At 29.9% G+C, this 20,692-nt stretch overlaps 2 protein-coding genes across 2 annotated transcripts in view; one reads left to right on the top strand and one right to left on the bottom strand.

Annotated features, from left to right (window-relative positions):
- The window catches only part of LOC145296070 (RING finger and SPRY domain-containing protein 1-like), a 181,030-nt gene that overhangs the window by 39,284 nt on the left and 121,054 nt on the right, over window positions 1-20,692 (bottom strand). The window lies entirely within an intron of this gene.
- LOC145296060 (uncharacterized) lies at window positions 11,339-14,225 on the top strand. Its single transcript, XM_080142131.1, has one exon. It carries the CDS (start codon window positions 11,620-11,622, stop codon window positions 13,207-13,209), a length of 1,590 nt encoding a protein of 529 aa, XP_079998257.1. The 5' UTR covers window positions 11,339-11,619; the 3' UTR covers window positions 13,210-14,225.

Genomic DNA, 20,692 nt, shown 5'->3' with positions numbered 1-20,692 from the left:
GCAACTTCATGTAAACGTCAAAGTGATTAGCCAGTCAGCTGTCAGAAGACAAGTTTCAATGAAAGCGCAAAAATCATTAAATCAAGAATTTTTTTTTTTACATCAAAAATTACTTTCAACATGAAATTTCCTCCTTTTCTTCATGTTAAGAATAATAAGCCATTCTTACCAGAGAAAAAAGAAAGTGAGAAATAGAAAAATAAGAGGGAACAAGTGTTTGGCAATAATTATCCAAATTGAACTCTGCACATTTTAATCAAAATGTAACGCATTAAATTGAAAAATTCAAAAATGGTTTCCTTTCTGTTGTCATCAGTTCTGCCCATATTTCCATTTGGAACTTTTAATATAAAAATAGTCAAAGTATAAATGCAAATGAAATTATCATCATTGAAATCTTTATTTTATTCTCTTTTCGTTTAAAAAATTTCACCACAAATAAGAGATATGACTTGTTTAAGCACATTATTATAAAATTTGGCTATTGTCCAACTAAAACATGTAATCAGCTACTAGTTGCTTGTCTAAGGTTTTAGAATGGATATTTCAGCTAGTATATATATTTATACACCTGTATACAGAAAAAAGTTGTAAATTTGAAGCCACCACCCCCACTCTCACCCTGAAATGACTACATGACAAAGTTGATGAGTAGGGTTGGGAATGAATGTGACTGACCTGTGGCCAATCATCCATAAAACTCATTAAACAAGACAGTCTAGGAGCTCAGAATGACAAAAGACTAAATCCAATTCAAAAAAAAAAAAAAAAAAAAAAAAAAAACAACAAAAAAGATTCATATCTACATACAAGCCCTAACAGGCTACTGAAACTGTGCTAAACACACACACACACACACCTATATACACAAACATATTAGCTTTTTAAAACAAAGTCAAATAAATGTAGGCTTAAGCCAAGTGGATCATAATCTGATAAGGGTTGGAAGGTGGGTGTTACTCACACTTATGTTGGTTTTGGGTGGAGAAGTAGTTGACAGTAAACAAAGGGTCATCTGCGATTATTAAATCTGGACACAGTACTCTCATAGTGCTACTACAACAAAGTGAGTAATGTTACAGCACACGCAACTATATATATATATATACATACATACACACACACACAATATTGATATATATATTTTCGAGGTTCTCATTTTTGAAATACAAGAATTTCTGGATACTTTGAAAGTGTTGAATATTATATGGAAAAGATTTAAATAGGTAATATATTTTTTTGCTTTTATTTTGAATTGTTAGTCTTTCATTAAAATTATAATTGTTTAATTTACATAGCTTTATTAAACAAATTAAGATATTTGTTAAAAAATTATAATTGCTTAGATTTCTTTATATAACTTGACTGAGCCTTATCCTTAAAATGTTTTTTTTAAAAAGTTTTCAAAAAGAGTTTATAATTATTTATGACAACAATCTAAGTACAAATATTACAAAAGAATTCCTTCAGAACACTGAAATTATCGTTTCCACAAGCCACCACCAACAAGCATATCCCTGTTTTACAATTTAGTCGTAGATAGCTACAGCCCTGATACATCTGGCAAGCAAGAAACTCACAATTACCTATATTGCAAGAAATTTGTGCATTTTACCATTTGATTGCTAAGAATTTGATTTAAAATCAATGTGAGGCCTATAATAGGGCAGGCAGTCATGGAGCATAAGTGTATGACTGAGGCAAGCAGGATTTGTGTATCCTCATGAAATAAGTATTTTATTCATTTTTTGTGAAATAAAGGCAAACAGATGTATAATATTAATAAATATTAATCCTTAGTTACTTCTTTTAGGGGATTGGTGCTTAACACTAATGAAATGATATTAACAAAATATTGTAATTAAAATTTATAACAAGACCTGTTTATGTTTATTGACATGTTTATGTTTTCCATAAGGTTTTTTTTTTTTTTTTTTTGTCAAATGGAAAGAAAATCTTTATTTTTAGACAAAATCACACTTTAATACAATTCTTATACTAAAGCTGAGTTTATCACTAAGTGCTTGTATAAGTTTTTATATATATATATATATATATATATATATATATATATATATATATATATTTTCATCACAAATACTCGCTAAAACGTTCCTCAATTTTGGGATTGAGTTATGTTTGAAAAACTCCCATTTTAATTGTTTTAATTAATTTATCAAGCGATCCTTCTCTCATGAATTTTATATCACTTTTATAATAATATTAGCGTATCTTGTTTTGATCCCTCTCCCACTATCATTTTAATTATTACTTTTGCTTCTGTCACTTTTTTCATTGATTAACAAAAGTAATAAAAGAATAAAACTATTTGAATAGTGCCTTATAACCAAAAGGGAATATCACCAGTGATGATAATGTTATTTAATCTATAACTGTAGAAAGAAAGATGGGAGGAAATATGGCAATAATGTTGGGACGATTAATCAGAATCAGGAATCTGAAAAATCAGAGCTTTTTGGGGTATCGGTATCAGAATCTATAAAATTTGTGCATATTTTCCAATGCCAAAAATGATTCTTTTAATTATCTTTCTTTGTTTTTGCTTAAAACAAAATTTTCCACTGTTGGTGGTAATAATAAAATAAATATTGATTGATTTTAAAACTACTAGTAAAGCTAAAATCTATAGATCACCCCCCCCCCCCTCACAAGTGTGTTTTTACATTTAAGAAAATATATGCACATTTAGCATGTGTTTTTAACAGTAATCGGGGGAAAAATGACTTTATGGTTAAATATTTAGAGATTTATAAAGAATCGAAATCAGGAATTTAGTGCAATAAATCGAGGAAAGTCTTAGAATTGTCTCATCACTAATCTATATATATATATATATATACATACACTAGCATGAATACCCAGCGTTGCCAGGGGCAACATGGAGTTCGGTTTGGCCACACCTGCTATACTAAGAATATTGACCAGTTTTTCATTATTATATGTCAACTCCATTGTTACCCCAACAAAAATTTCAAAAGTAAAAAAACGAATGAAAACACAAAAGTGTTTTAAATAAAGAATCGTAGTTGAATTGGATTGTTTGTTTATTTTAAAATAAAAATCCACTGGACCAAAATATTAATTGCAAAATCACGGAAATTATTTTATTTGAACTGATTCAAAAAAATATACTTGAAAGTTTGTGTGAATTATTTTTAGTTTGATCATCTGCCGAAAAAGAAAACAAAACTAAAAAGAAAAAAGTTAGCGTCCAAGGGAAATAACTTTAAATTCAAATAACTCAAACTGTTTTATAAAAAAAATTGATGTTGGTAAAAATAAATTAAATATGTTATCAATATAAATCAAATTTAAATAATAAATTTAAATAGAACACTTAAGACAATTTTCTCACTATAAACAATAACACACTGCTATTTAATAAATCGATTTTTCTTAATGTAATATGCAAAGGACGTCATCTCTCAATCGTCTATTTTACACGAATCATGCTATATATAGAAATGAATAAAGCATTAAAGTAGTTGACCTTTTGTATATATCAATCAAATTGTGAACAAACAGACAGTAATATATATATATATATATATATATATATATATAAGCAAGTGCACTTTTGAAATCACAAACAGTAATTGCGGTTATATTCATAAGTCTTTTTATTGAACAGGCATTGAGGAATGATGTTATAAAAATAAATTTGTTTCACATGTTTGATTTTAGCCAAAGTTTTGACTACACCCTGTCATAATCAAATACACACACAACATCTAATGAAGATGTCTTATGATTACACACTCAAACAATATAAAGTAGTGATCTGGATTCTTTTAAATCTACTCAACTCTTCCCAAAAGCAGTGTTGGAAAATACTATATTTATGGACAATGGTTAAGTTTGTCTTTTAGCTAAAAGATAAACTGTAGAATTTCCATATAGCTAAGACACTGTAGAATTTCTGGGAGACTATTTTAAGGTTATTTTAATAATTTGTGTCCACTTACACAAATCCCATAAACCCTCTCCCTTCTGCCTTGATAAGCAACACAAAACATCATTTACCTCCCTATCTTTCATGCTAAATTTAACCTATTCCACCTCCCACCTTTACACACATGCACCCAAGCATATACAAGCATCATTCCGACTTAATAATTAAAAATAATTTAATTTTACTACTAAATGAATAAATGTCAAAATATTTTTCAACCCATTCTAACTAAATTAAAATCAAAACTGCTTATGCTTATTTAATTCTATTTTCCTCTTCAGGGGATAGGCACATGCAAAATGAATGACTGATCCCCAAAATGTATAAACATTTTGACTCCTCCCTTCATTTCAAAAATTCAATTAAAAATTCAGCAAATGAACCAATTTTAATGAAATTTTCAGTATTTATTAATGATCACAGAATATAATGAACCGATTATTTTTTTGACATCTTAGCAAAAATATATTATTTTTTGTGAACAAAAAGCATTTTTGCTAAAAAAACAAAACAAAAATGCATGCATTTATTTTTGCATTTTTGTATGAAAATAAAGCATTGTACATGTTAACTAAAAAGTTTTTTTAATATTTCAGAAACATGAAGAAAAGTTCCTAAAGTCTGTGTTAATGAAATCAATATAACTTGAAAAATTAATTTCCTGAATTAAATATTATCATTGAATTAAGCATTGTTTATTCAATTTTTTCACCAAAAAATATTTGAAAACAAATATTTCATGTAGTTTTGATAACAATTCCTGTAAAAATTTCAAATGTAATATAATTATTTTCCTAGTATGCATAAACATGTACATATCTGTACAAGAAATTTTTTATAATTTTAAAAATTGAGAACCAGAATAACTGAGCAAAATTAATTTAAAAAATAAGATTTCTACTAACGATTAATTTAGAGAAATATGGATGAGCAACATTAAAAAAATAATAAAAAACGGAAAGGATTTGCATATCACCTGCTGTATTCTATTTAATTAATTGTTTAAGTTTATTATTTTTCAATGAATAAATTGTCAGTGTACTCTGAATTTAATTGACTTTTTTCACAAAGTTAAATATTAATCTTTATAGATAATTGTTTGTTTGTTTGGTGTTTAATGGCCTCAGCAACCACTCTAGGGTCATTTTAAGGCCAAATAGTTAAAAAAAAAAAAAAAAAAAAAAAAAAAATTATCAGCATATATGAATGCAGTTTGTTTTTATGCCAGGGTGAAGAATCAATGATGCTATATTTATTCCAAGACAAACACAAAATGAGAAGATTATAAATGCATTTCTGATTTGTAAAACCTTTTTGTTCTGTAGAAGTGAGGTGGTTATTATTTTTTTAATTTTTCAGTACAATCAATTATTTTTTAGGAAATTTAACATTTTCTATTGTTTATTTTTTATTTGTTGAAAAGTTTTTCTAGGTTGTTAATTTGGAAGAACTTATTGTTTCAAAGTCTTTACACTTAATGTGTTTAATGTACATGGGTTTTTGACATTGTATACATGAGGTAGCTGTTTTCCATGGCATTGAGGGTTTTCTGCTGAACCAAATATTGTTGTAGATTTCTAGTGAATAGCTTAATGAAGGTTTGGGAAGTTGGTTTAAGAATTCATAATGTATATCATCCAATTCGACAGTTGTGTGGTGAGATCTTCTAAGGGCGTCTCGTAGCTCATGAATGGAGAATAGTTTATTGTAATTTTTTTCATTTTGGATTTAAAGCTTTTGTTGTTTTTTTCTCTTTCTTTCTTATGTTTTGGAATGTTAGAGATTAGTTCTGGAAGGAAGAAATATTTGCAAAATTTTCTGCAAGGATTTTGCAATTTTTTCATTAGCAATGGAGTTATTTTATAGGAGATATTTTAATGAGTAGTAGTTGTTTTTCACGGTTATTTTGTGAATCATCTTCCATTTTGTTTTGGTTTGGGTATTGTTATTTAATTTAGAAACAAAATTCTTCCAGCTTCTTCCTTTGGCCTCTTTTATAGTTCTTCTTGTTAGGGCTTTATGCATTTTATATTTCATTAAAGTTTCTATTGTAGCTTCCTTTTTGAAGCTTTTCAATGTTGAGTGACAGACACAAATTGCTTCTTTACAGTCTTTATTATACCAAGATTTATTTATTTTAATTGAAGGTGCAAGTCTTCATATATAATATTTGGTGATTTTGGTACTTCTGCAGTTTAAAGCCCATTTTTTTTCATGTCTTGCTTGGCAACGTCAGGCAGATGGCAGAAATCATCAGATTATACTGAGCAAACAAAAGTCAATAAAAAAACGAACAAAAAAAGAAAGAAAATAAAACAACCTACTATAATAATTTCATAAATTTTACTGTTTTATTTATGTGTTTTTCGGGGGGGGGGGGGGTAACAAAAGTTTTGTTTCTTTGAATCAGTGAATAACTATATTTTTTGTTTTGTTTGTATATGGAAAGATATTTTGGTATTTTTTATGACCTGCCCCATTGTAATATAAACACCCCTAACCTCCTCATGTTATGAATGGTTTATTCCAAAAGCTGTTTTTAACATGGGAGGTTAGGGGTGTTTATACTACGTTGGCAATGATACTCTGCCCTTTCTTTTCTTTTCCTATTAAACTCTTTCCTTCTCTTTCTTTTTTTGCTTCCAATTTTTACCATCTGCCAGATCATGTCTCTTGCTCACTCGGTATAATCCGGCAGTTTCCATTGTTCGCCGGGCATTGCCGAGCAAGACGCACAGAAAAATAGGTTTTAAACTACAGAAGTACCAAATTTCTATTAGAGTCTTAGTGAAATGGGAGGTATGATCTTGAGTAGTATTTATACATGCAGTTAATTTATTTTGGCACATTTTTTGGAATTTTTTCAGTTGGTTTTGTTAATGTTCCATCCGTTTTTGTTCTTTTTATTCAGGGTTCAGTACTGAAATCTTCCAATATGATTAGGAAGCGGTTGCTTCATTGTAGATTTGCCATTTATATTTCAGGGCTAGCAAGAGACAATCAATTTTTATCTCAATGGCGGAAAAAGTGCCTGAGTGTAAATGTGTGATTGATTGTTAAAAAGATAAAAATTTTCTTGGTTGATGAGATTTTTGATGATTGAACCTTTGTTAATATTTTGGTTACTCCATAATGTGGTGTAACTTAAGATCTCCCATGAGAATGTGGGATTTTGGGAGTTGGTTCATGGGTGTTCTGTTTCTGAGACTTGATCAACTGGGAGAATATAGATAGAACAGGTTGATTGTCTGATAAAAAAAAGTAGTTTTAATTGATGTTGCTTCTAATTTGGTTTATAGTTGAATTGGGTTTTGTGGTATGTCATTCCTGATAAGGATTGGTACACCCCCAGACACTCTGTTTATCGATTTGTGAATGTAGTTATATTGGGTGTAGTTATTTTTATTTGATCTTGTTTCAAGGTTTCTTGGAGACAAACAGCAGCTGAATGTAGATTTGATATGAGTATGAGAAGTTCATTCATGTTTGCTTTTAAGCCTTGGCAATTCCATTATATTACTTTATGCTTTTATATATTGTTTGTTTGTTTTGTTTCAGTTTGTTAATTTTTTTATTAGTATTTGTATCCATTTTTTATAAAACTGTTTTGAGTTGTGGTTCTTGGTCTAGAAGTTGGTTATGTATTTTGCTTTGATTTTGGTTTTTCCATTTCTTCTGCTTTTGGTTAGTCTTCCGTTTCATCTTTTGTTTTAGCTTTGTTGTTTGAGATTCTGGAGTTTATCTGTTTTTTTTTTTGTTTTTTTTTTTTTTTGCAATGATGGATGAATGCTTTCTGGTTTCGATACATCTGTTTGTTGATTTGGACTTTCCGTCTCCATTTCATCGGCTAATTCAATTTGATTATTATTGGGTACTAAGCAGGGAGCCCAGCATTGCCTGGTCATAAAATACGCTTAAATATGATATCTTGATTAATGCAGATTTCATATTTATTATATTATATTGGACCCAATATATAGTAATGATTTAAAAAAAAAAAAAAAAAATGACTTTAGCATCAACACCAAGAATTGAAACCCAAACGTTTAGCATAAGATTTTTTCCTCTATCATGACTGAGCTATGAAGACATGTTTGCTGCAAGGCTAAAAATTAAAACATGAACCAATAGCTATTACATTATGCATGCATATTTGTAACGCCGTCGTTCGACCTTCACCTGGTGAATTTCATTCTTTTTTTTTTTCACACTTTTGTACAGATTTTCCCAGGTTAAAACCCAAATATAAAGTTTCAAATGAGTTCAAATACCTTATATATGAAGTTTCATGTCTGTAAACCAAAAACTGTACAAGGCAAAAAACTGTTGTAGGCAAAATTTTTTAAACAAATATATATACGCAAAAAACTGTTGTAGGCAAAATTTTTTAAACAAATATATATAAGCAAAAAACTGTTGTAGGCAAAATTTTTTAAACAAAAATATATATACGCAAAAAACTGTTGTAGGCAAAATTTTTTAAACAAAAATATATACGCATATATAAATATATATGGAAACAATTTTGTGTTTACTATAAACTTTTTATGCAAATATTATGCAAGTATAAATAATGTAGAATATCTGCATGAATATAATTACACGTAATAGTTTACTAAAGATGATCATCTGATAAGAAACCCGAGAAAACTAATAGGGAATTAATTATAATGAATGTTTAAAAGAATATGCAAATTAGCTAGATCTTTGCAGCTGTATTTTCTTTTTAAATAACTAGAAAAAAGTGTTTAATATGAATATCATATGAATATCAAATGCACAAAAAACAAATTTATAGGAGTATAGATTTCCCGTTTTTGTTTTTTCTGAGAAAGTGCTGAAGATTTTTCTAATTTGTTGTTTGGGTTTAGTAAAATTTTATCTTCAGCAGGTTGTTTTTGTAAGGGGAAGTTCAGGTTTGGGTATAGATCAATATTTTTTTTTTGTATCTTTTAGTTTTTGGTTTTGTTTTCTCTCATTTTGGGAAATGTATTAAAAATTTTTTTGGCAGTTAGGCCATTTGTTTGATTCCAAATGCATAAGTTTTTCTATTACTAGCAGTTCCGTCCGGCTTTGCTCAGACCTTACGTACTGTTCATAACTTGATGTGCATAAGTATATATTAAAAAGTGTAAATATGTGTGGTAATGCCTTTCTATATAATAGGCTTCTTAACTACTATAGAGAAAAGTTGGTAGAGACCTCAAATGTCAATTTTTTGTAACTTTGACCCCAATTTTGAACCCCTTAACATTTGTTTTGGGCTCAAATTAAATTAAAATGTTTGACTCATGACCACATAAAATCTAAAATTTCAAGTGTTCAGATTCAAAATTAGTGGAGGAGTTTGGTAGAGTCTGCAAAGGTCAACTCGTTAAACTTTGACCTCTTGCCAGCCAAATTTTGACCCAAAAACTGATTAAAATCTTGCTGCATGTTTGAGTAGGCTTTATGTAAAATTTCAAATGTTTACACCTAAAATTGGCTAAGTAGTTTGCTAGAGACTTCAAAGGTAAAATCTTTTGAACTTTGACCCCATTGGACACCAAACTTTCAGCAAAAAAAAAAACGATTAAAAAAGCTTGCCCTATGTCTGAATACACTTTATGTAAAATTTCAAATGTTTAGACCAAAAATTGGCTGAGTAATTTGGTAGAGATCCTAATTGTGATCCCTTAGCATTTATTGTTTTGGCCTCAAATCAAGTTATAAAGTTAGATCCATGTCCAAGTTACCTATATCTAAAATTTCAAGTGTTTAGACCCAAAATTGGCGGAGGAGTTTGGTAGAGTTCTCAGAGGTCAAATCATTGAACTTTGACCCCTTAAGAGCCAAATTTCTGGCCGAAAACCAACTAAAAAGATTTTCCCAAATCTCAATACCGCTTATGTCCAATCTCGAGTCTGTAGATGATAGAGTTATTTGGTAGGGAAGCGTACACACGCAGACATTTTTACTTTTATAGATAAGTAAATTGTACTTATCTTTTTGAGGATGTTAGTTTTTCCTACTATTTTTACATACGTTTTATTTTTCACGTATCCTTCGACTATTATTTTGTGGTATGTCATTCTGAGCTTCCATAGAAACTTTGTGTGTTAGTTGTCATTTGTTTTGATGGAGCAAAAGCTGGTTTCTGTCACTAAACTCGATTTTGGGAGATAATTAAGCAATTTGTCTTAAAAGTAAAGATGAGGTGTTTTTTTTGTTTTTTAAATTCAATATCATAAAACTTTACTGATTATCTTTAAAATAGTTCCAGAAAACTAATATTCATCTTTCAAGGGTTTTTTGCAATTTAACTTTCAAATTTAGTTGAATTTTCAAGTTTTCACTGTGAAAACATTTTTCATAACATTTTTCCATGCGTAAAAATACATTTTTTTCCTTTTATAGATTAGCTTAAGGCTTTAATCTTTCAAATACAATCAAAAAGTAGCTAGAAACTCATTTAAAAATTATAAGCCGCCTTTCATAATCATGGGTTCTATCAATTTTTCAACATTAAATTGCACATACCTATCAGAAAGTTAGACACAGATTCAAAAAGTGTGGTTTTAAGAAGCCAGTACACTAGAAGAAGTGCAACTCTGGTCTACAAAAAAATGAACACATTTAAACATTCAAAAGTTTTTTTTTTAGATGAAGATTATTTGGATTGTTTGGACTACTGTTCTCATTTTGTTTATTCTTCAAGTGCATTTTTTTTTACAATAATCTACTTTCGTGGATTAAAGAAAGGTTCAGTTTAAAATTCCAGGGTTCAACTACAAGGTTCTCAAAATAATGGCCCCAAAGGTTGGACCTTGCATCAACTGATACGTGAATATAACAACTTTGATCAAAATAGCAGTCTGATTAATCTAACGTGCTTTTACAGAATTTGAACTGAACCAAACAGACTTTTACCAAGCTAAACCTAAATAATTAGTGTAAAAAAAAAATCCTCAGTTCAAATTATGTAGAAGTACATATTTATTTTTATATAAATATATATTAGAGAAAAAATAAGATAAAAATTGTAATATACATCCCATTAATTTTATTCTTGAATGCTATGTGTTAATTGAAAAAATACAACATGTTACTTGAAAAAAAAAAAAAATTTTTTTTTTTGGATTCCGACTCCCAAAATGGTCAAATCCTATTATTAGATTAAACAATTTCTTCAATTCTTTATGACATGGTTTTCATATTAAACTATTTTCTTCTTTTTCAGTTGAAATGATCACTAAAGACATCAACAGAGAAAAATATAAGCAATAAACCAAGATTTTATATATATATATATATATATATATATATATATATATACACACACACAAAATGGACTCTTCTGGCAAGAAAAACATGATTTATCAGATGATACCTGCACATAAACGTTATTACAGTGAAGGACACATTGCATAGAACAAGACCCACTCTCCCCACCAAGCAAATAATGCTGCATGGTATACCACATGTCAAGCACCTACCTGATTGCAGATGTTATTTGGGAATTTTCCTTCTTCAAGACTAATTTCTCTGCCAAGGCTTGATAGTCTAATCTACTAAACTATTTCACCCATAGATGGAGAGAGAAAAGATGGGTTTATATTTTTCGTTGTGACATTATATAAGTGGAAAGTGAGTCGGGAAAAGCAAATATGGCCAGAAACAAGATCTGTGAGAATGTGTTACAACTGCAGTCAAAAGGGATGGAACGAAAGTTGCACAATCGGCTGCGCATTCTCTCCAGACAGTCGTCACAACTTCGTCAGAAAATCAAGTTCCTCAATATGGAGAAACAGAAAGCAGATTTGGAAATTAAGAAACGATATTTTCCTGGGCATGACTTCCACCAAGATGAGATGCAGCTGCAAAAGTCCATGCACCAACTCATCTTGCAATGTAACCAATTTTACCTCAATAAAAAGCAACGCTACCCGATTCGGGTAAGCGTTAAGGAAAGCAGAATTAATTCTGCTACTTGCCGATCATCTTGCAGCAGCAGCAGCAAAAGACATGTCACTGTTGTAGCAAACAATTGCAACGGATCAAATAGTGAATGCTCAAATCAACCTTCAGCAAATAAAAACATGGATTCTATCATTATACAAAAAATAAAAGACGACGGGAACTTGGATTCTGGTTGTGACACATCCCGAAGACTTCCACATATCTTAGTTCCTGCTAAACCCAAAGAAAACCAACGCACACAGCCGATTGGTACGAAATGTACACAGAATTTGGCAAAATTTTCAGTACTACTTGATTCAGAAAAAGATAATTCCGAAGACGACTTTGACAAGTTGCCTGCTATACAGCAGAGGGCAGCAGACCAGGGTCAGAGTACAGCATTTGGATCTCACTTGGAGGACTACAACAGTGAATTTGATACAAGCCTTCCTAATATTAATCTGAGAGAATTTTTTTCAAACACAAACATTAAGACTTTTACAGATATGAAACCAAAGACAATTTCAGATTATCATTCTTTGCAGAAGTCTAATATCAAGCGAGGCGGGCTCAGAATTGATCAATCTCACTTTCAAAACCTTCTAGAATTAGAATCAACTCGGCTTAAATGGAAGATTAACAATTATCTTTTGAAAGATAAGAGTATTCAGTCTAAGAATGAAAATGTAGAAACCTCAGAAGTGGATTATTCTCAAGTCGATATTTCTTCCCGGTCTGTATCAGAAGAATCATTCAGAGTATATCGAGAGAGGGAAGCATCGAACACTGTCCCCCCTCGTGATGTGAAACAGATAAAGCGAGATGATAACTGGAGGTTAACGAACCCTGTCGGAAAATCTGAAAATTTTATTGACAATCTCACAGTTATTATGAAGATGAGCATGGTGGGAATGAACTGCCGTAATGTCTCATCTGTTCCGCTAAATTCAGCCAAAAGGGCTCTGCGTCACACACCAACCTTCAAGATGCAACAATATCTCAAACAAATGATGGCTCAGTGTACAAAAGCACAGCAATTTGAGGTAAACAAACTCCAGGCTGAATTTGAAGTGACAACAGGAAAAACAGGAAAAACAGAAGACAATCCAAAGCCAAAACCAGAGCCAACTGATCAACCAATTGTAAATGTGGATTCAGAATTGTTAGAAAATGAGGAGGAGGAGGAGGAGATTTGGAAAAATTTGGAACTGGAAGAAGATGTCAATAGATCAGATGAGAATGTAAAAATAGGAGAATTTGCTTCATTCATGGGTTATGATATAAAAAATGACAACTGAGAACTCAAAAGCAATAACAATTTTTATTGGACTTCCATCAAGCTATTAACGATATGATGGCTTGCTCAAGGCGGCCATTATTTTTAAATTCATCAAATTCCATCTTTTAATCTTTCCATTTATGTGAAAAAAAAATAGACTGAAACATCCATTTTAACTTCAGTATTAGTACAATTAGAAAAAAAAAGGCCGGTATGATAATGAAAAATTATATAATTCCTATCTTAACAAATGATCAAAAAAATATTGTATAATATTTATACCAACTTATATATTCAATTTTGGTTAAAGCATTCACAATTTATTATACAACAAAGAAATAATTTCAATGCAAATTTTTTTTTTTTTACATAAAGTCAGAAACTTTAACATTTGCATCGTAAAACCAACTTTATTAGTTATTAATCTCACCTGACAATATATCACAAAAATATATGACTCCATTAGCAAAAAAAATAATTAGTTAAAACTACTTTTTGAAATCTACCTTCCTAATAACCTTCCAGATCGATTAGAAATGTTAAAATTAAAAAAGTTCATAATTAAATTTATCATTAATTATTTTAAAGATTTCAATTAAATTATCTCTAGTAAAATAGTTAACCCCAATTTTTTTCTAATCTCTTCCTGTAATCTTTTATTCATTTTATTAATTTTGCCATTATTCACTGTATACCTTCCAATCTCAATATCACATTTCAGTTCTCATATATAGACACTGGAGCACAGGCCTGAGTACTATACTTTATATATGAGAATTTATAGTTTTGAGTGACATCTATTCTACACAATTTCAATGATTGATTTGGCAATTTCCAGCAACTCACAATTCCAATATTAAATACTGTAGATATCAGTGATCAACATTAATAGTGATTTCCTCTTCGTCTGCTGAGATCATGGGATGCCCTTTAGAAAATTGGAAACTAAAACATTAATTTTTTTTTTAAATTTAAATGTTTACCAATCTGTTCAAATTGTAAACTAATAAAAAATGTTTTTAAATATTTTTTAAACTTTCTTTGCTTTACTTTAATATTTTAAATCTTTTTTTCAAGTATAAGGTGCTTCAAAAGTCTTATTACCTAAATTATAACAATAAAGGAAGAATCACCAGAGAAACTGAACTTCATAAAATATCACACAAATCATATTGTGGCATAAAAACGGTGTTCAGACAGGCCTCTGATGTGCGATTATGTTAACAAAACTGAATTAACTAAATCTGTTACTTATTTTTTTCATTACTTAAATGTGTATAACCCAAATACACAACATTTGTATTGCTGTATTACTTGTTTCTGTATTTTTGCTAATATAACTAAGTAATTTGTAAAAAAGAAAATTCATCACAAACTTAACAAAAATTATAATTATGAAATTGAAAAGTACACTAAAAAAATCTAAAGAAAAAGACTTCTGTCTTCCTTTTTTTGTTATTTTTAGCATTGTTTTAGCTACAGTGCTTTTATTAACTTATTGCTTGCCTATCTTTTATTCACCATTTTTTTGTTTTGCTTTTTTGAAATGAGAGGATTATTTAAATATTATTAAAATATTTTACTAGTACAATATATCCAACACATTGGTGAAAATAGAGGACAGTGTGCTGCAGTTCTACAGCACTTACAGACACACTACCATTGATTATGATTTCATACAATCTTCAGTAAACAACTCTTCAGAGTCAATATGTTATTTTAGTAATGAGTTGTCATCAACTCATTTCTATTATATAAAGGAGAGTCATTGTTTGCATGTCTGCTAAAAACTTTTGTCGAAGCCGGTACTATATGAAAGGGCAATGCCCCAGATGCATAATATGTGAAAATTAGAAAAAAAGATTCTGTGACAACTGAACCACTGTTTGGAAGGAGGGTCCTTTTTTGCAAGTCACACACACATATCAAACTATGTTTAAAAAGCTTACTTTGTAACATCATAAGCACTTGCGGCTGTGTGGGCAAAAGCATTTATCCATCAGTTTAGCTTCCTTCCTCTTTTTTGCGTTTCACGTTCAAGCCTGGACACAGCGGCTCATTTATTTTTTTGTGGTCCCACGGGCACTCCCTGCTATTTTGATTGAAAGAAAAGTTGTTTTGATTCATTTGGGGAGTTGAGGGGGGGAGAGGTCCAGTGCACGGGCAACAAAAAGTGTGCAATATTCGGAGAATAGCTTTTTTTCTTATCCCTTCTGCTGAAATATCTAGTGGGGAGGTTGTCATGTACTTTTTTTTTAAGCGATTATATTTTTGTGTTTTTATCTGTTTTTTTATTTTTGAAATTGTTGGGGGGGGGCATGGAGTTGACATATAATCATGAAAACCTGCTCAATATCCTTAGTATAGCAGGTGTGTCCAAACAGAACCTCATGTTGACCAAGACAACACCAGGTATCCATGCTTGTCTTCAATAAATCTTATACTTTATATGTATTTGATATTATACTAGCAGGAAGACCCAGTGTTGCCCAGGATTGAACGAAGAACACTTTTTTTGCACACAGCAAAAATTAAAGTAAAATGATTGTGAGATTCAAATTTTGAATAAATACAGATATCAAAATTGGATAATTACTTGATTTTTTTATAAGAAAAACTTGAATTGCAGAAAAGAATAATTTAATATATTTGACTAGCCATGTTTATCTGACATAACTTGGGTTTAAGTTGATTTTTGGCTTTACAAAAGACAATGCTTTTTCATTCAAAAAATCTAATTTGTTTTATGTTTCTTAAGATTAAAATAATAATGCAATAATTTTATATCTTTAATTAGCGATGTTGGATCAATGTGATATAGAATGTTAAGATATAGCATTTAAAAAATCATTATATTTTTCTATAATTGATTTTTAGGTATTAAAATTTACTTTGCAGTTCCATTTGATTAGTGTAAAAAAAACAAAAACAAGTTGACAAATAATACACATCACATATGTTGTGGTTGAAGCACAAAAGTTATTTTGAGTGCTTGATCCAATTCAATGTTGTTAAAGCCAAATAGTAGTAATACACACGGACGAAAAAACGCTTTGGATAATCACAGATTTCAAGGTAGTTCTACTAAAATAGCCATATTTTTTAAACCAAAGCACTTCAAGTCTTCAAATTACTACTGTTTTGTTCGGAAATGAATATACTTTCAAATGAATTAATAAATATGAATGTACATTATATATTTTAAGAGTTTTGAGCAAATAAAGTGATAAAAATGTGAACGTCATAAAATGGCGTTTTTGGTAAGGTTTTGTAATGACCCCCCCTGTTTTCTAAAGGTCCGTACCGTGATTGTATGAAGAATTTCGTCATGAAATTTGGGAATCAATAAGAAGAGGTGTTAATCTTAATACTGTCAAGTGTCCGAAATATTTTTGACCATTTCTTTTTTTGTCGTGTTAAAAATAAGACTTTAATATGCCGAGTATCGAACATTTTGAAAAAAAAATTCTTCGGACACCCAGTAGTAAGTAAATCAATCTTTTTACTATCTTTATCAATTAAAAGTATTATTTTATGTTGAGTAGGACCGCGGTAATTGATAATTTAAAAGGACCTACCCGAAAAAAAGAATTGTTTCTATTTCTCGAATTTGGAGCTAATATTACTAGAAGCAGCAGCAGCAGCTACAGCCTGTAGAATCAGCCATAGCACAGTGTATAAACAAACACGCGTTCTTTAATTTTTATTACAGAATGAATTAAGAAAAACAAAATGAAACATAATGAAAATAATTAAGAAAAACAAAATGAAACAAAATGAAAACATAATGAAATATGAATATAAATGTTCTTATGTTTAATTAGAGCTATTTTGTTATCAGAATAACATTAGTTTAGAACTATTCGGTTTTCAGAATGTATAACAACAATCCCAACCAATTCGGCATTATGAATCTGTTGCAATTTGTCACATTTTTCGTCAAATTTAAAAACATGGTTAAAAAAAACAAAATAAACTTTTGTAGATATATAGCTTGCATGCACTTTTATTCTTTAAATTAGTTTTGAACAGTGAATTAAAACAATGTTTTACTGCGAACAGCCACAAATGTTTTTTTTTCAAAATCAAAATAAGTATCAAAATCTCGTTTATACATAGATTCGAAAAAGTTGTCAAAAAACAAGTATATAACAAATAAATGTTATCAAAGGCAAGATAAGTTACTTTTCTACCTAACTGGATAATTTTCTAGTGTTTTTATTTAATGTAACATGTTTATTCAGCTCGAAAAACGTACAGTGTTTACCGATGTATTGGAAAATTAAAAATGGCGCCCGGCCCGACTCTCTTTGACACGGTAAGTTTGAGAAAAGGAGTTAAAAATTAAAAAAAAAAAACTATACAAAATACTGTTAAAAACTCACCGAATATATGTCAGCCTATGTCACGGTAACATATATTGAGCGAGTTTCTAGCAGTATTTTGTCTACTTTTTTATTTTTAACTCTTTTCCCCAAACTTACCGTTTCAAGAGAGTCGGGCGGCAGGCGCCATTTAAAATTTTCCAAAACATCGGTAAACACTGTTTTCAAGCTGAATAAACATGTTACATTAAATAAAAACACTAAAAAATTATCCAGTTAGGTAGAAAAGTAACTTGCTTTTGATAACATTTATTTGTTATATATTTGTTTTTTTGACAACTTTTTCGAATCTATGTGTATAGTAATACAAACCCTCAAAATCTATATCAATATTCTTGAAATTTTAAAAGCAGTTAGAAAACACATCAAACTACAATTAGGAAGCTTTTTATTTCGTTAATTTTTTTTTCTACTTATTAAGCGAAAGATATTTTTACAACCTGCTCCAGCGTAGTATAAACGGCCTATGGAATTAACACCTTCAACCTCGAAAATAGAAATCAACAAATTTATGGAATTTTCTTTGAAATTTCGCAACGCAGTTTCTTATTAAATTAAAACTAAATATATAATATAAAGCCAATAATTATGAACCGCTATGAGTGATGAATGCTCTCTTTGAAAAAAAGCTCTTAACTTCACCTCTAATCCAAATTATGTGTGGCAAGTCTCCTCCTAAAACACTCTTTAACCCTAACAATAACACTAAGTTCGAGTGGCAAGCCCCCCTCCCCCTCCAACAAAATACCTCTGTAAGCCACATACAAGCATCTAAAACAAACAAACAAAAAATAGATCCTTCCTTAAAGAAAATACACATAAAAATAAATTGGTTAACTGTCCTAAAATGCTACAATGGCCAGGAAATGGTGAATTATTTTACATTAAATTTTTGTGAAACTAACCGCTCCCCCCTCTAATATTGTTTTTGTTAGCTTTGTCTCTGTCAAGTTTTCAGTATGTTCACACATAATTTTCCTTAGCCCTACAATTAATTCAAAGTCCGAATGGCAACCCTCCACATATTCTCATTGCATAGAAACCCTCTTAAAACTACACATAATCATCTTAAAAAAAAAAAAGCATGCATATTTTCCCATAGAAAAAAAAAAAACAGTTAACTGCCCTAAAATGCTAGAATGATCTGTAATAGGAAATTATTTTACATTCAATTCTAAAATAATTTGTTTATCTTTCATTAAAGTTTTTCATGGCATTTTATACATAATTTCCTAAAAAGGTAGAATCACATTTTGGAGGGGTGGTCAGAAGGAGTTGAGTGGGGTTAAACAAAAGGTGTTAATCTACAATAATACCAAAGAAATATTGCAATATATTCATTTTTAAATGGTCTTATGTTTAGATTTAAGTTTTTTGTACATAAAGCACATTACAATTCAACTTTGAGTTCTCCAACTTCTTTTCTGTTTATGGATACATGGCATTTTTAAGGAATTGCTGCATATTTATGCACATTTACTGCAGATTATTTGGAAACCATAAACTTTGGGAGATTTTCAGTTGCATATTCTGATTCCTTGTACAAAAATACACTTATACAGTAAATTTCATTTTTTAGTCTTGTGTTTTAACAAAGATATGACATTTTTACTGAAAAAGTAGTGTAAAAAATGTGACGAAACACATATGGTTTTAAAGAGGGAAAAATATCCAAACGTGTGAGGCACAAAAATAGCCATAACTTCCTTAATTTTAATCAGATTTTAAAAATTTAAAAAGATTCTTTCTTAGCTCATCAAGCTCTTTCTATGCATACCAATATTGAAATATTTCAAGCTATTTCAATTTTTTCATGTGTATTGCTACAAATAGTTGCTTTTGAAGTTTGTCCTTTTAGATTTTACCATAAGAAGAGATAATTAACACGAGAAATTTCCAAAATCCTGTTGTATGTTAAGAAATGGAGGAAAAACAAGATTTGAGGGTAACATTATTTTAGAATTAAAAATGGCAGCATTAGCTTTACACAAATTTAATATAAAATAATCATCCATTTCCAGACTATTGTTTAACCGGGCAATATTTAACCCTTTATGACCGGAATTATGATATAGATGATTTTAAAAATATTTGTCAATTTTAGTTAATTTAAAGGGTAATGATACTATGATTGTCTTCAAACTAGAAAAATTATGAGGTTCAATAATTAAGCTGCCACTTAGAATTTTTGCATTTCATAAACATATCTTGATTATTATCCATAGTGCTTGAAAAAAGTGTTTATGACAAAAAACGGATCCTCTACTCTCTGAGACAGATGTTGGCATATTGAATGTAAGCAATGGGCAGTTGCAATCTTGAGATATCTGGCATCTATGCAGATACTGAACTAATGTGTAAAAGGGATGTTTGAACCAATTCCACTTTATTCATTTATTTATGATTGAATGAATTAGTTCAATCAGGCTATAAAGGGTTAAAGGGTACATAACTAGGTTTTTGTTTAGAGAGATAAAGTCCACTCCCCACCCACCAGAAAAAAAAAAAAAAACTCCCTTAATCTTGTCATAAGTCCAAATGGCAACATTTACCCACCTCCTCCAAATAAAAACAGCAACATGACTACATTTAGTTAAAATAATTAAATGTCATTCACACCCTATTTTTTCCATGCAGATATTAGCTTACTTGCTTACATATACAGCCAACAACTAATGCTATAGAACATACACACATATATTTCTAATTGTGTGCTCTGTTCAATAATTGAACCACTGATAACATTGTTCTATTTTTTCCCCCTATTTATTCATTTTTAGCATACATCAAGTTTTGCATCAGATGAATTGAGCTGACAGGTCAATTTTCAGATATTTGTTTTTCTTAGTTTTAAAATCAGTTCCAACTGTCAAAATTACGGGAAAGACACTGAGGTCATACGTTGGGGTGGAAAGAAGAGAGGAAATCATTCTTTGAGGAGACAAAAGTTGTCTCTGCTACCATGAATAGTTGAAGTTTTATCTTAGGCTCCATGTAAAAATTAATATCTTCACTTTTTGAGGGAATTGTTATAAGAAAAAGGCAAGATGGAAAGAGGATGAAAGCAAAGACAGATACAAAAAATAAACTCCATTCAAATAGTGACAAAAGGAGTTA

This window comes from Euprymna scolopes, chromosome 2 (assembly GCF_053919585.1).
Source record: "Euprymna scolopes isolate OS-2025 chromosome 2, ASM5391958v1, whole genome shotgun sequence".
Taxonomy (NCBI): domain Eukaryota; kingdom Metazoa; phylum Mollusca; class Cephalopoda; order Sepiida; family Sepiolidae; genus Euprymna; species Euprymna scolopes.
The sequence above is the reverse complement of the archived record's forward strand: the minus strand, read 5'-3'. Positions and strand labels throughout refer to the sequence as shown.